Source organism: Alligator sinensis, unplaced genomic scaffold, assembly GCF_000455745.1.
Source record: "Alligator sinensis unplaced genomic scaffold, ASM45574v1 scaffold658_1, whole genome shotgun sequence".
In the NCBI taxonomy this organism is placed as follows: Eukaryota; Metazoa; Chordata; order Crocodylia; family Alligatoridae; genus Alligator; species Alligator sinensis.
Window position 1 is genome coordinate 594,033 of NW_005842109.1, and position 13,298 is coordinate 607,330.

The window sequence follows — 13,298 nt, forward strand, 5'->3', positions numbered from 1 at the left end:
GTTCTGCAGCAGGCAGTGGTGGTGGGGCCCCAGTGAGGCAGAAGCAGCTGTGGAAGCTGCAGCTGGGTTGGGGCCAGAGGAATCAAAGCCAGAGCAGGAGGTAAGCAGTGATGAGGGTGGGAGGGGAGAGGAGCAGGCTGTGCTGTCTCCCTGATCCACATACCATGGGTCTCCCCTGTACTCTCTTCCCTGCTGCAAGCCCACCCTTGCTGTATAAGCCATCCTGGCCCAGGGTCAAAGCCAGAGCTGAGCCACTGTCTGCCCCAGGCTGGTACTCCAATCTAAGATAAGGCTTCCCCTGCCAAGATTGAGGCAAAAACCTCTTCTTGGATTCAGGTAAATATGGTATTTGCATGGATTTCACTAACACAGATCTGCCTAAAAACATAACTAATAGAAGCCACTCTGCTCTATGAGTGCCTAACAAATAATGACACAGGCCTATTTGGAAAGGTCTCCCTTTTTTTTGCTCTTGCAAAGTATTGTAAGAAGGTGAAATGGTTCCTTCTACTCTCAGGGTAACTAAATTTTGGCAGAGTTTGCATTTAGTTTGTGAAGTATGTTGGGAAAACTTGTGCTATCCAATGTCAGTTATTACTGTCAAAGCAGGAGAGGAGAAGATGCCATTTCAGGATTACCCGGAGAAGACACATACCTTGTAAATACGGACATACTCTTCAATACTGAAGTTTCTAAAATGCTGCCACAGTGACAGCTCTTGTGCCTCACATGCCTCCAGTTTTTTAAAGAAATCTTGTGCCATCTTCTTTCCATTTTCATCTTCTGCTGCTTTGTTAGCCTGTACATAGACCTAAAATGCAAGTGCATGAAAAGTGTCTAATAAATAAGATGTTAGTGGAAAACAGAGTAACATCTTCAAGAGCCACCCAGCAGGGTATGAAGGTAACATTAGAAACACAGCTCTTTTTTTTAAAGAACAGAATTCTGAGCTGACTGGACAGTTCAGACACAGATGGGAAAATTAGCTTTTCCCTAAACACAAATGGTAATCCCACAATTGCTACTGATAATGATTCTGCTACTTCACTCTTCTACCCTTGAATCATTCAAAGCAAAAAACGATACTGACTTCATTTGTATGTAAAGGAAATGACAGAAACTTAAGCTAGGGTTCATTTTAAATGATAGGATCATACCAGTGGCATACAAAGAAAATACTAGTGGATTGTCTAAATGATGGAGCCAGTGTCAATTTGCTAGAAATACTAGTAGGTGCTTAAAGCATTCACTTGTGCCAGAGCACATAAACATTGGCCCCTCTGGTGGATTAGCACATTCCTTTGGTTCCTAAAATCCAGGGGATTAAATTAAGTATGATTCTTCTCCCTCCTCCTAACCCAAATTTAGCATTTAGAAAACATGAAGAAAAGTTCTAAAAGCCAAAATGTTATAAAAGTTCTGTCTAAAACTAACCAGGTTCAGCATGTTTTGCATTTTGACCCTGACAATTCAATATTGATGCAACGCTACTCATCTTGACAGGCTTATAAATTAACTTTGGTCACTACACGAATTAGAAACTACTGCTCTAATTTATCACAAAAAACACATCCCAAATTCAAAATAACACCCCCACCAAACCAACCCCCAACACGCACACAATTGTAACTGTACAACACAATAAGTTTAGCCAAAATATCCTGCTGGTTGATTTAGCCTGTGAAAAAGCTCTCAAATTAAACATTCTTGAACTTTTCCCCTACCCTACATTTTTTATGAATTTCTGGGTTATTAGTTAACCAGATGGTATCAGTGATGACCCTAAATCTTGAGAGCAGATTAAGGTTGTAGCAACCCAGTCGCAGATAAAGAAAAAGTTAATACTTCCTTTGAAAGAGCCTAACTGAACACAGTTTCTTCCTTCTTGCAAATGATTTTGTCGAGCCAGAATATTTGCAGTTAAAATCTTGTGTCAATATTTGATACAGATCAGATGCATAATGAAACAGTTATAGTAGGCAGAAATAGGGAATATTTGAAATCTATCTATTGGTCTCACTGCCTAAGTACAGACATTCAGGGACATTAAGGGGAAGTTAAATTGGATCAAAATGGCTGCCCAATATCAGATAAATTCAGATGTGTGGGCTAGCAGGCGGGGAAGGGGTTGGGGGTCCAGCAGGCTGGAGGGGATTGGGGGATCTGCTGGGGGTTGGGGGGCAGGCATGATCCATAAGGGAGGGCTGGTGCGGTTGGAGTGGGAGGGGCCAGCACAACCCGCCAGTGTGTTGGGGGGGGCAGGCATGACTTGCGGATTGGTTAGGGCCCCCCCAGCAAACCTACACCCCCATACCTCCTGCCACTCCCCCCACTGGGATGTGCATGGTTGGCTCTGGCAGTGACAAATGCTAAAAGAAGCAGCTGCACCCAGAGCAGCTTATGGGATAGGGGTTGAGAGGGCTGGTGGGGGCAGAGGGGGGAGCAAGGGTTAGTGAGGATGGGAACAAAAATTAGCCCAGTGCTGGGGTGGCCATGAAAAGCGCAGCCCTGGGGTGGCACAGGAAAAGCGTACAGAAGTTCCAAGCACTGGTTTGACCTAAATTCAGAAAGTTTGATACTACACAGATCCAGGTTTCTCTTAAACTATGCTCTGCAATTTTTAGAGCAGTTTGCATGCATAAAACTTCTGTACAGTTACTTTGAAAACTACTTCATTAGAAACTACCACATGTACCCTGAATGTTTCCCTCTGTGAATTGTGAAGGTGAACTGGGGCTATCTAACCATAAACCTAGGTTTTTAATTTATTAACCAATTCAGCGGAAGGAATAATCTACTCAAGCAGTTACTTTGTCAAAGAAGAAGATCAGGTTTGTTTGACATGATCTGTTTTCTATAAATGAATACTGGCTGCTTGTGATCAACCTCCTGCAGATACTCCTTGTAAACATGCTCCAGTAACTTCCTAGGTATTAAGGTGAGGCTAACCAGTCCACAGTTCCTCAGGTCCTCCTTTTCACCTTTTTTAAAGAGAGGCAGTACATTGGCCTTTTCCCAGTCCTCCAGACTTCATGAATTTCATTGCCAAGGGCTCAGAGATCTCCCCTGCCAGTTCCTTCAGTCCCCTGGGACAAAGTTCATCCAGCTCTGCTGATCTGAATTTATTCAGCCCCAGCAAAAGCTAACTGACACTCTCTCTTGTTATCTCCTCCCTCAGCTTGCCCCTTCCTTATCCAGATAATCCTTATTAGGTGTATGGCTGCAGCTTAGTCATTTTGTGAAGACTGAGACAAAGAAGTTGCTGAGTACATCTGTCTCCTTTGCATCTTTTGTTAGGAGCTCCCCTTGGCTTGTTAACAGAGGACTCACAGCTTCCCCTGTCCTCCTTTTCTGACCAACATACTTATAGAACCTCTTTTTGCTGTCCTTAAGATCCTTTGCTAGGTGCAGCTCAATTCTTTATTTTCGCCTTCATGAAGATTTTGTCCCTGCAGGTTCTTCCTATTGCCTAGTATGAGTCCTTGGTGACCTTACCATTCTTCCATTGCTTGTATGCATTCCTGTTACATTCAAGGCATTTGAGCAGCTCTTTGTGCAGCCACATTGGTTTCTTGCCATCCTTCTTGTGCTTCCATTATGCCAGGACAGTTTCTTGTTGGGCTTCCAATACTGTGCCCTCTAGAAGCTCCCAGCCCCCTGGGCACCTTTATACTTCACTCTATCCTCCCATGACACCATGAGTATTAGCTCCTTGAGTCAGATGAAATCTGTCTTTTTGAAATCTAGCGTCCTAATTTTGCTGACCTCACGCTTTCCCTGTCTCAGTATCTAAAATTCAATCCAACTGTGATTGCTTCCTCCCAAGCTACCCATCACCTTCACATCCTCCACCAGTTCAAGATCCAAGACAGACGATCCCCCTACTTGTGTCCTCCACTTTCTGGAACAGAAAGCTGTCCTCCACACAAGTTAGGAACCGACCTGACATTTTATGTTTGGCCTCATTCTTCCAGCAGATGTCTGGAAAATTGAAGTGTCCCATCAGTACCATCCCATAGTTTTTGCATAGATTTGTCACCTGCTTGAAGAATGCTACATCCATACCTCCTCTTCCTCATTTGGTGGCCTATAATAAATTCCCACTATATCGGTGGTGTATCTTTTATCTTTGTTCTTCATCCAAATGCATTCTGCTTTGCTGTCTTCTTCCTCCTGAATCAGGGAACAAAAGTATGTGTTTTTGACATGCGACGCAATATCATCACTTTTTCTTCCAACCCTGTCCTTCCAAAACAGAGCATAGCCTTCGATGTTGATGTTCCAGTCATACCACACGTACCATCAGGTCTCTGTGATGCCAATCAGATCACAGTTCTTTTCACAGGCTGCAGCTTCCAGCTCATTTTGTTTATTCTCCATTCTTCTTCCATTTGTGTACATGCATCAGACATCTTTTGCATTTTGACTTACTTGCTTTCCTTTTGCTCCACTTGTTTCAGTCCTATATCTATCTGGCCCAGAGTTAACTTGTTTCTTCAAGTCCTTTCCTCTCTGGACTGTGTGCTCTGTTGCTGGAGGATTTTGATCACCACCCCCATGAAACAAAACTAAGCCCTCCTTACTAGGTAAGCCAGATGACACCCAAAGAGGACCTGAAGTCCTGTTCTTGTTGATAGCAGCCCTCCTCCTGAGAACATCTACCCCTTGTCAAAGAAGTTGAAGCCTTTACGTTAGCTTCCACCATGGTCTCTGCTTGGACCCTTGCCTTCCATGGCAAGAATTGATGAGAACACCATTTGTGCTCCAAGCATCTTGATTCTCCTGCCAAGAGACTCCCAGTCACTTCTGATCTGCTCAATGTCATTCTAGGCAGTATCTCTGGTGCCTACATGGACAAGCAGGAAGGCTTAATGGTTTGAAGGATGGATGAGCTTTGGCAGTCTCTCTGTGATGTCCTGAATTCAGGCTCCAGGCAGGCAGGATACTTCCTGGGCCCCCAAATCTGGATGACAAATTGGTGCCAATGCTCCCTGCAGAGGGTAGTCACCAACCACCACCACTCCTCTCTTTCTTCTTGGTGCAGTGGCCCTAGGGCACCTGTTCTTGGGCCTGGCACTTCCTGTTCCCTAGCCTGCCGACTCCTCTGCCTCATGCCTACAGATTGTTCTCTCTTCTGTCTTTTCTTCAGCAGTTCCACCACAGAGTGCTTGAAAGTGGTTGCTGACTTCAAATCTGGTGCTCTTTAATTCTGGGTATCCTCCTTCTCCAAGTAGTCACATGCTGCCACTTCTCCTCATTGCCCTTTGGTGTTCCCAGTACCAGCTTCTCATAACTCTTACCCAAGCAATCTTCTGTGATTCCTGATGTAATACAGCATGGATACCTGTGTTTCCAGTCTTCTTGAATCTTCTCCTCCAGGCCAGACCCAGCTTTACACTTGGTACAGATGAAGTGCTCCTGACCATCTAGGAGGAACACAAACAATACATCCCACACAGGTCACAACGGTTGATCCAGACTCCATTTGTCCCTCCTTTGCTCCAGCATACACCTATGCTGTAAGGAGAAAAAAGACAAGGGGCAGGGGAGGGGCAAAAAGACACACCACAAGAACCTGCACACCAACACCCACACCAGGGTCCTTGCACATGCTCACAAGCACAACCTCCTGCACCCTGGGCTCCCTCTTTGGGAGAACTTCCTAGGCCAGTAGTTTTCATTATTTGCAGACCCCTAAAAAATTTTGAGTGGAGGTACAGACTCCTTTGAATTGTCACTTTGGGTAGTCACATACTTTTGATGGATCATAGTCATCTTTTGAGGACCCCTTAGAAAAAGACTGCAGCCCCCCAGGGTGGCGAAAACCACTGCCCTAGCAAACTCTTTTCTGTTTGCTTCTCACTAAGTTTGCAGCAGGATGGGGAGGGATGGGGGGGTGAGAGGGGCATGGTGGTGCCTTTTCATAGGGCTGCCCTGGCTCCACCCTTCAATTACCTAAATTAGCCTCACCTGGAGCAAGCGTTGTCACTCAGTCACTCCAGAGGTGGGAAGAAGAGACAGAGATGGAGAGAAGCAAACACACAACACAGGGGAGAAGCAAACTTACCACACCAGACATTAGGCAAACACTTTAGCACAGGGGTGGGCAATAATTTGGGCCCTCAGGCCACACAGAGAGTTTTGGGGAGCTGTTATGAGCTGGGTCAGCATCCCCCCTGCCCGTGCAATAGCTTACCAAACCTCCCTATGTGGGACGGGACCATGGGCAGGAGGGGAGCTGGCATGGGTGTGGGTGGGCTGACATGGGCGCTGATGGCGGCAGTGGCGGGGAGAAGCCACAGAGCAGCTCCAGCATGGTCTCTAGGCCCTGCTTTTTCCCTGCCGCCACCACTCATTGTGGCTGAGGCAAGTGGGTCCAAAGTGCGTGCTGCAGGGACCCTGACCCCCCCTCACAGGGCAGGTTGAGGATTGGGCCCTGCCTGCATGGGCCCCAAAAAGGGGCTGGAGCTGGAGCCCATGAAGACCCGTTGGGACCCATGTGGGCAGGGCCTGAGCCCTGGGCTAAGCGCACAGCCCAGGCACTGGCTTGCCTAGCGCAGGGGTTTGGGGCCTCTGCAGCACCCTCCGCCCCACTGCCACCACCTCTAGTGCTGTCTCTGGGCTGCCCCGGCCCCCCATGCCTTGTAGGGCAGTGCAGAGCAGCCACAGGGCAGCTCTGGTGCAGGCTCTGGGTCCTCTTTTTCTGGTCACTGTCACCATGGCTGGATAGGCGGGTCTGGAGCGGGCATTGCAGAGACACTGACCCCCTGCATGGGGCAGGCTGGGGCTACAGCCAGGGCTGTGCACTCAGTTGGGGATTTGGGCCCTGCCTGTGTGGGTTTTGGCTTGTCTCCATGGGGCCAGGGCCAGCAGCGGTGGCAGCCAGAAGGAGCCATTTCCAAGAAATGGAGTCCAGCCACACAGCTCCCCCCAGGCTCACTGTGTGTCTAGGGGCAGCGGGATGTGCCACGGGCCGGATAGTGCCCGGGCCAGGCAGGACTGACGGATCTGCTGCGGGCCATATTTTGCTCACCCCTGCTCTAGTACTGATCAGCCACCATAAGTCACAACCACAGAGAAAAGCAGTCCTACACCTGAGCTGCTTATCTCAAGAGGAACTGCTCTCTGTGTAATGCCCTCTCTTCCCACTGGGCTGCCTTTTTATAAGGGTGCCTAGCCAAATTTGACCCCTCAATTACCTGAACTGGCTCCACATAGAACAAGCTCTGTCACTCAGTCACTCCAAAGGGGGGAAGAAAAGAGAGATAGAGAAGCGAAAGAGAGAAAAGCAAATGGAAAAAAAGGAAAAAAAAATCCAAAAAGCTTAACTGACTATAGGCCAGTCAGTCTCACCTCCATCCTTGGCAAAGTCTTTGAAAAAATTATCAAGGCTCACATTTGCAAGAGCCCGGCAGGAAAAATTATGCTGAGGGGAAACCAGCACGGGTTTGTAGCAGGTAGATCATGCCTGACTAATCTAGTCTCTTTTTATGACCAGGTTACAAAACGCCTGGACGCAGGACCAGGGGTTGACGTCATATACTTAGACTTCAGGAAGGCCTTCGATATGGTATCCCACACCATACTGGTGAACAAGTTAAGAGGCTGTGACTTGGATGACTACACAGTCCGGTGGGTGGCGAATTGGCTAGAGGGTCGCACCCAGAGAGTTGTAGTGGATGGGTCGGTATTGACCTGGAAGGGTGTGGGCAGTGGGGTCCCGCAGGGCTCGGTCCTAGGACCGATACTCTTCAATGTCTTCATCAGCGACTTGGACAAGGGAGTGAAGAGTACTCTGTCCAAGTCTACGGATGACACAAAAATGTGGGGAGAGGTAGACACGCCGGAGGGCGGGGAACAACTACAAGCAGACCTGGACAGGTTGGACAAATGGTCAGAAAACAACAGAATGCAATTCAACAAGGAGAAATGAAAAGTGCTGCACCTAGGGAGAAAAAATGTCCAGCATACCTACTGCCTAGGAAATGACCTGCTTGGTGGCATGGAAGCGGAAAGGGATCTTGGAGTCCTAGTGGACTCTAAGATGAACATGAGTCGGCAGTGTTACGAAGTCATCAGAAAAGCTAATGGCACTTTATCGTGCATCAGCAGATGCATGACGAACAGAACCAAGGAGGTGATACTTCCCCTCTATCGGGCACTGGTCAGACCGCAGTTGGAATACTGCGTTCAATTTTGGGCGCCACACTCCAAGAGAGATGTGGATAACCTGGAGAGGGTCCAGAGAAGGGCCACTCATATGGTTAAGGGCTTGCAGGCCAAGCCCTATGAGGAGAGACTGGGGCACCTGGACCTCTTCAGCCTCCGCAAGAGAAGGTTGAGAGGCGACCTTGTGGCTGCCTATAAGTTCATCATGGGGGTACAGAAGGGAATTGGTGAGGTTTTATTCACCAAGGCACCCCCGGGGGTTACAAGAAATAATGGCCACAAGCTAGCAGAGAGCAGATTTAGACTAGACATCAGGAAGAACTTCTTCACAGTTAGAGTGGCCAAGGTCTGGAACGGGCTCCCAAGGGAGGTGGTGCTCTCCCCTACCCTGGGGATCTTCAAGAGGAGGTTAGATAGGCATCTAGCTGGGGTCATCTAGACCCAGCACTCTTTTCTGCCTATGCCGGGGGTCGGACTCGATGATCTATTGAGGTCCCTTCTGACCCTAGAATCTATGAATCTATGAATTGTGTATAATCCTACAGAAAAGTACAATTTCTAGTTGTCCAAGTCCAGAATCTATCAATTATACTGAGAAAGCCCAAGAAAAAGGAAAAAATAAACCTGGATTGTTAAAGGACAGAGAAGGTGAATACCTTGGAAACTAGAAGCCATTATTTTCCTGTACAAGCAACGTGCATATAATACATAATGGGTAGAATGCAAAATACCTTAGCACACTTGTGACTGAGCCAGTAATTGGATTTATTTGAAGCTATCATCCTGTGATATAATGACCAGTTAACAGCCTACAGTACCAGTGTTACAAACACCCACCAAGCTCACCCTAACGCACAGAAAAGTGTTGTTCAAGCTTTGTATTACAGCTCACACTCTCTAGCAATTTTATCTTACCGTACAGGAATCATTGCTGAAAAGCCTCATAACATTTGCTATATTTACCTTTAAAAAAAGGGACCTGGAACATTTTACAATTCAGAAATTTTCATCTGCACATCTCCAAAGCAAGAGCTGGAATCATTCTCTAAAGCACCATAAATCTACATTCTGCTATTTCTAGTAGCTGACAGAGACAGGCTATCAGACTGTATTACAAGAGTTCACCAAGGGTCTTTGCATATAAATGCGATCAATAGTAATAGCCTCTTTTATAAATTTGGGGAGTAAAGATCAAAAGCTAGTTCATATATGAAACACGTTTGAGAAGAATGAATCAAAATCCTAAATATATTTCTTATCTAAACCAGCAAGAGATTTGGAAAAATGCTAAAGAATCACACATATGTGAGCCCATTGTGAAATTAGCAGATCAAGTTAATTTTTTGGTGCAGGGAAAAACAATCTGCATCTCCCCATACTGGCTTGCCCATTCAGTCCAAGAAGTGCATTTTCACACAAGAAAAAGCTTCAGTCTTCTCCAGCAAGGGATGCATACTACCTATTAGAGGCTACCTATTAGAGTCTGAATCAAGTTCACTTTCAGAATCTTAATGAAAGCAAAATCCAACCAAAAGAGCATTCTGAACACATGCATTGTAATAAATCACCCTTTCAGCATGTTTATTAGGTTGGGCTGCATTCAGATTTCAAGATCTTTTAAAGATCCTTTCCCCCCACCTTCAGGTTGTAGCTGAAGGTGTAACTGACAGATCACAATAGAAAATGTATGACTATTATAATATTCTGTTTTGTATCTGTATACAAATGGAAACTACAGCATTCACACATTTTATTGAATATACATATATATATATATATATATACATATATATTAAACTGAGCACTGCACTATAGACACACCCTGAAACATAAAGTCTGAAAATTCTGTTGTTTAAATTACATTGTATTTTATATATCAATATCAATCTAGCCATCTACTTAGCTGAGATATATATGATGTAATATAACTTAAGGAACAGAAACTGAATTCACCGAATGCAATGTAAATTGAATGTAGATGTAGATATCCAAGACAATGTAATTTAAGCAACAGAAATGTCCAAGCAGGCTATTTCAGGGTACGTCTACACTACAGTACTAAATTACCCAAGCTGTTTTAACCCACCTAGCCAGATTAAGCTATCTAGGATCTCTCTACATGCCGTATAGCAATGCCTAACGACAAATATTTTTGTACAGTTGGATAACACTGGTGTACCTTCAAATGTAGTAAGCTGACTTACCTCAAAGAGGTGCTGTAAAGGAGTGGATTTTAGCTTTTCTTCACTGCCAAACTGTTGGAAACCAGCTCCCAGTAAGCCTAAAGTAAGTGATGAAATAAGATGTTAAGAAACCAGTCCAGTGTGTTTTATGTTGATTAAATACTCTGTATGAAACAATGCTAAGATACAGATTTAAAGTGTGAAAGTAAAACACAACAGCATGTTTAAAAGGCATAACTTTCTGCCACAAAATAAACCAACACTATTTCAGGGCTCAAAAAACTATTAGTCACCAGAAACTGGTGTGAAAGACTGTAGTAACCTTTCTGTCAAGGAGTCTCTTCCAATACCAAAAACCATCAAGACTCCACTGTTCACATCAGCCTTTGGTGAAAGGCATCTAATGAATGTGAAGCCTTCTTCTCTGCATTCCCACAGTAATGCCATAACTGCCCCAAACTACACCCTTCATCCGAATCAGAGGCACTGCAAGGGGCTTATTACCCACTGCTCTACTGAACTTTTTCTGTTTTGGGTCTCCCTCTCCAGCAGATCTCACCAAACTGTCAATGTCCTTAGGGTTCTGAAAAGCTGCAGGGTTAAACTGATTAGATTCTTGCCAGTTTTTATTAGAGGTGCACCAATACATCAGTCCCACTTCAGATCAGCACCAATATAAGGAAAACTGGCTGTATCGGCAATTGGCTTTTTTTGGCTGATGTGGCCGATAATGCCACTGATAAATGTCCTGTGCATGCAGGCAGCTAAACACAGCATGCAGGCGGCCAGAAGAGCAGCCCAGCTGCATGGAGAGCAGCCCAGCTGCATGGAGAGCAGCTGGGTCAGGCTGGTAGGTCTGTTGTAAGGGAAGGGACGGGGGTAGGGGGCAGGCAGATCGAGGCCCTTGTGGTAAGGGAGGGAGTGGGGCATGGGCATGTGCTGCTCAGCCAAGGCGGAGCCATGAATGGCTCGTCCAGGTGGATGCAGGAAGGAAGTGGTGACTCCTGCTGCTGCAAGCACCCTGGGAAGGCATGGGGGACATATGCCCCTGGATCTGTGCGTGGGGTGGGGTCCGCTGCCGCGGCGGGCTGGGGCGGCGCCAGGCTCTTCCCTGTGGGGGGCTGGGCCGGGCTGCACTCGGGGTGGGCAGCGGCAGCGCTGGCAGGGAGCTATAGCGAATTTTGGGGTGGCTGCAGCCCCCCTCCTGTAACCCCGCTTACAGCGCCACTGCCGCCTGCCCTGAGCACAGCCTGGCCCAGCTCCCTCACTGGGAAGACCCCAGTGCCACCCTGGCCCCAGCCCGCAGTGGCAGCCCACCCCACCCTGCACAGATGCGGGGGCACATGCCCCCCATTGCCCTTCCAGGGCACACGTAGTGGCGGGAGACCCCTCCTTTCCCCACGCCCCCCAGATGAGCCATTCGTGGCTCCGTCCCATGTTCTGTCTGGCTGTACAGCACCTGTCCCTGCCCCAGCCCCACTCCCACCCTCACAGCGGGGACCTCAATCTGTCCCCCTCCACACCCCTTCCCCCACAACAGACTTACCAGCTGTATGCCTCTCTCCAAGCTGTCGTGCTGCATATCAGAATCAGACTGCTATTGGCCAATATGACTCGTTAAAAACTGGTCGTTGGTATCGGCCCAAAAATTCTCTATCAGTGCACTAAGGGTTTTCATTATACTGCAACTCAGGAGAAAAACAAGCCACAGCAGGCTCACTGAAGCTTCTGTGAAATCATAGACTCATAGAAAATTAGGGTTGGAAGGACCTCAGGAGGTCATCTAGTTCAACCCCCTGCTCAAAGCAGGACCATCCCCAACTAGATGATCCCAGCCAGGGCTTTGTCAAGCTGGGCCTTAAAAACCTCCAAGGATGGAGATTCCACCACCTTTCTCAAGGACGCCAGCCCATATTTGCTTCCAAGCAATATGCCACAGCTGCTTTGCACTGTTTGGATAACAGACAACTATTGCAAATTTCACTGAATCAGCCCAGTTTAGTCAGGTTTACTTCTGTTCTGTGGCATGAGAGCAGTACACAGCAGATCCAGCATACCACTGAACCGTGGCATTCTTTTTTTTTTTTAATGAATTCTTCCATCCTACAGAATTTGACAGCACAAAGGTTCTGCCTAATGTCTGGAAAAGCAAGGACATGGGACCACTCAATGTGCCAGGTATTGGGAGATACGTAGTTTGGGGCAGCTACATCCAAGTGAGCATTCACCTTTGTGGAGCACCAGTCAGTACTTCCACTTCTACCACCTCAAGAGGGTTCTACTGGGGGAAGACATCTATAAACCGTAGCCAGGGCTCCATAGAAGCTGCCTGAGGAAGGCTATCCAGTGACACAATAGCTCCATGGTTATGCTCCCTGCCTTGCCGGTGCTAACCGGATTAAGGGCATGAGAAGCTTTGACAGAGCAAGGTTTGGGAGATGTAATTCACTGGTAGAACCCTACTTCCAGGAGGACTTGCTGCTGCATGCTGATATTTGCAATTTCTTTTTATTTCAACCATATCTGGTTTGGCTTTAGAACTGCCCAAAGATCATCTGAAGGCTGAGGCAATTCAAGTATTTTTGTCCAGTCACCTGGCCTAATGTTCTGCAGCCACCCACGTGGTCTAGGGTTGATTTTAAATCCTTGTCTTCTATCTGAGTTCCTTCCAGCCTTGCTAACAGAAGACTAGGACTGCTGTGAAGACAGCATACAGCCCTCAGTAAGGATGGATCACTCCAGTTGCAAATTAAGCATCTTTAAAAAATGTCCTATCCAGCTCCTGTGGGGGGTAGAGGGAATGCGATGTGGGTTCTAGGAGGAGTTTAATAAGGGAAGCAACACAATATCCAAAGAGAAAATAAAGTAAGTGTAATCCTATTTAAATTCAGATTTTTATTAAAAGCAGTCTCTGAGCTGAAAGCCTGTCTGCCAAGTTTCAGCAGG

General features: G+C 46.8%; 1 protein-coding gene across 5 annotated transcripts in view; it reads right to left on the reverse strand.

Annotated features, from left to right (window-relative positions):
• The window catches only part of RARS2 (arginyl-tRNA synthetase 2, mitochondrial), a 65,503-nt gene that overhangs the window by 23,297 nt on the left and 28,908 nt on the right, over positions 1-13,298 (reverse strand). For all 5 annotated transcript variants that reach the window (XM_025205252.1, XM_006024580.3, XM_025205255.1 and 2 more), the window contains 2 exons: positions 10,374-10,450; positions 656-811 (listed from right to left, as the gene is read on the reverse strand). In XM_025205252.1, the coding sequence (XP_025061037.1) occupies positions 656-811; positions 10,374-10,450 (233 nt within the window). The remainder of the gene's footprint in view (positions 1-655; positions 812-10,373; positions 10,451-13,298) is intronic.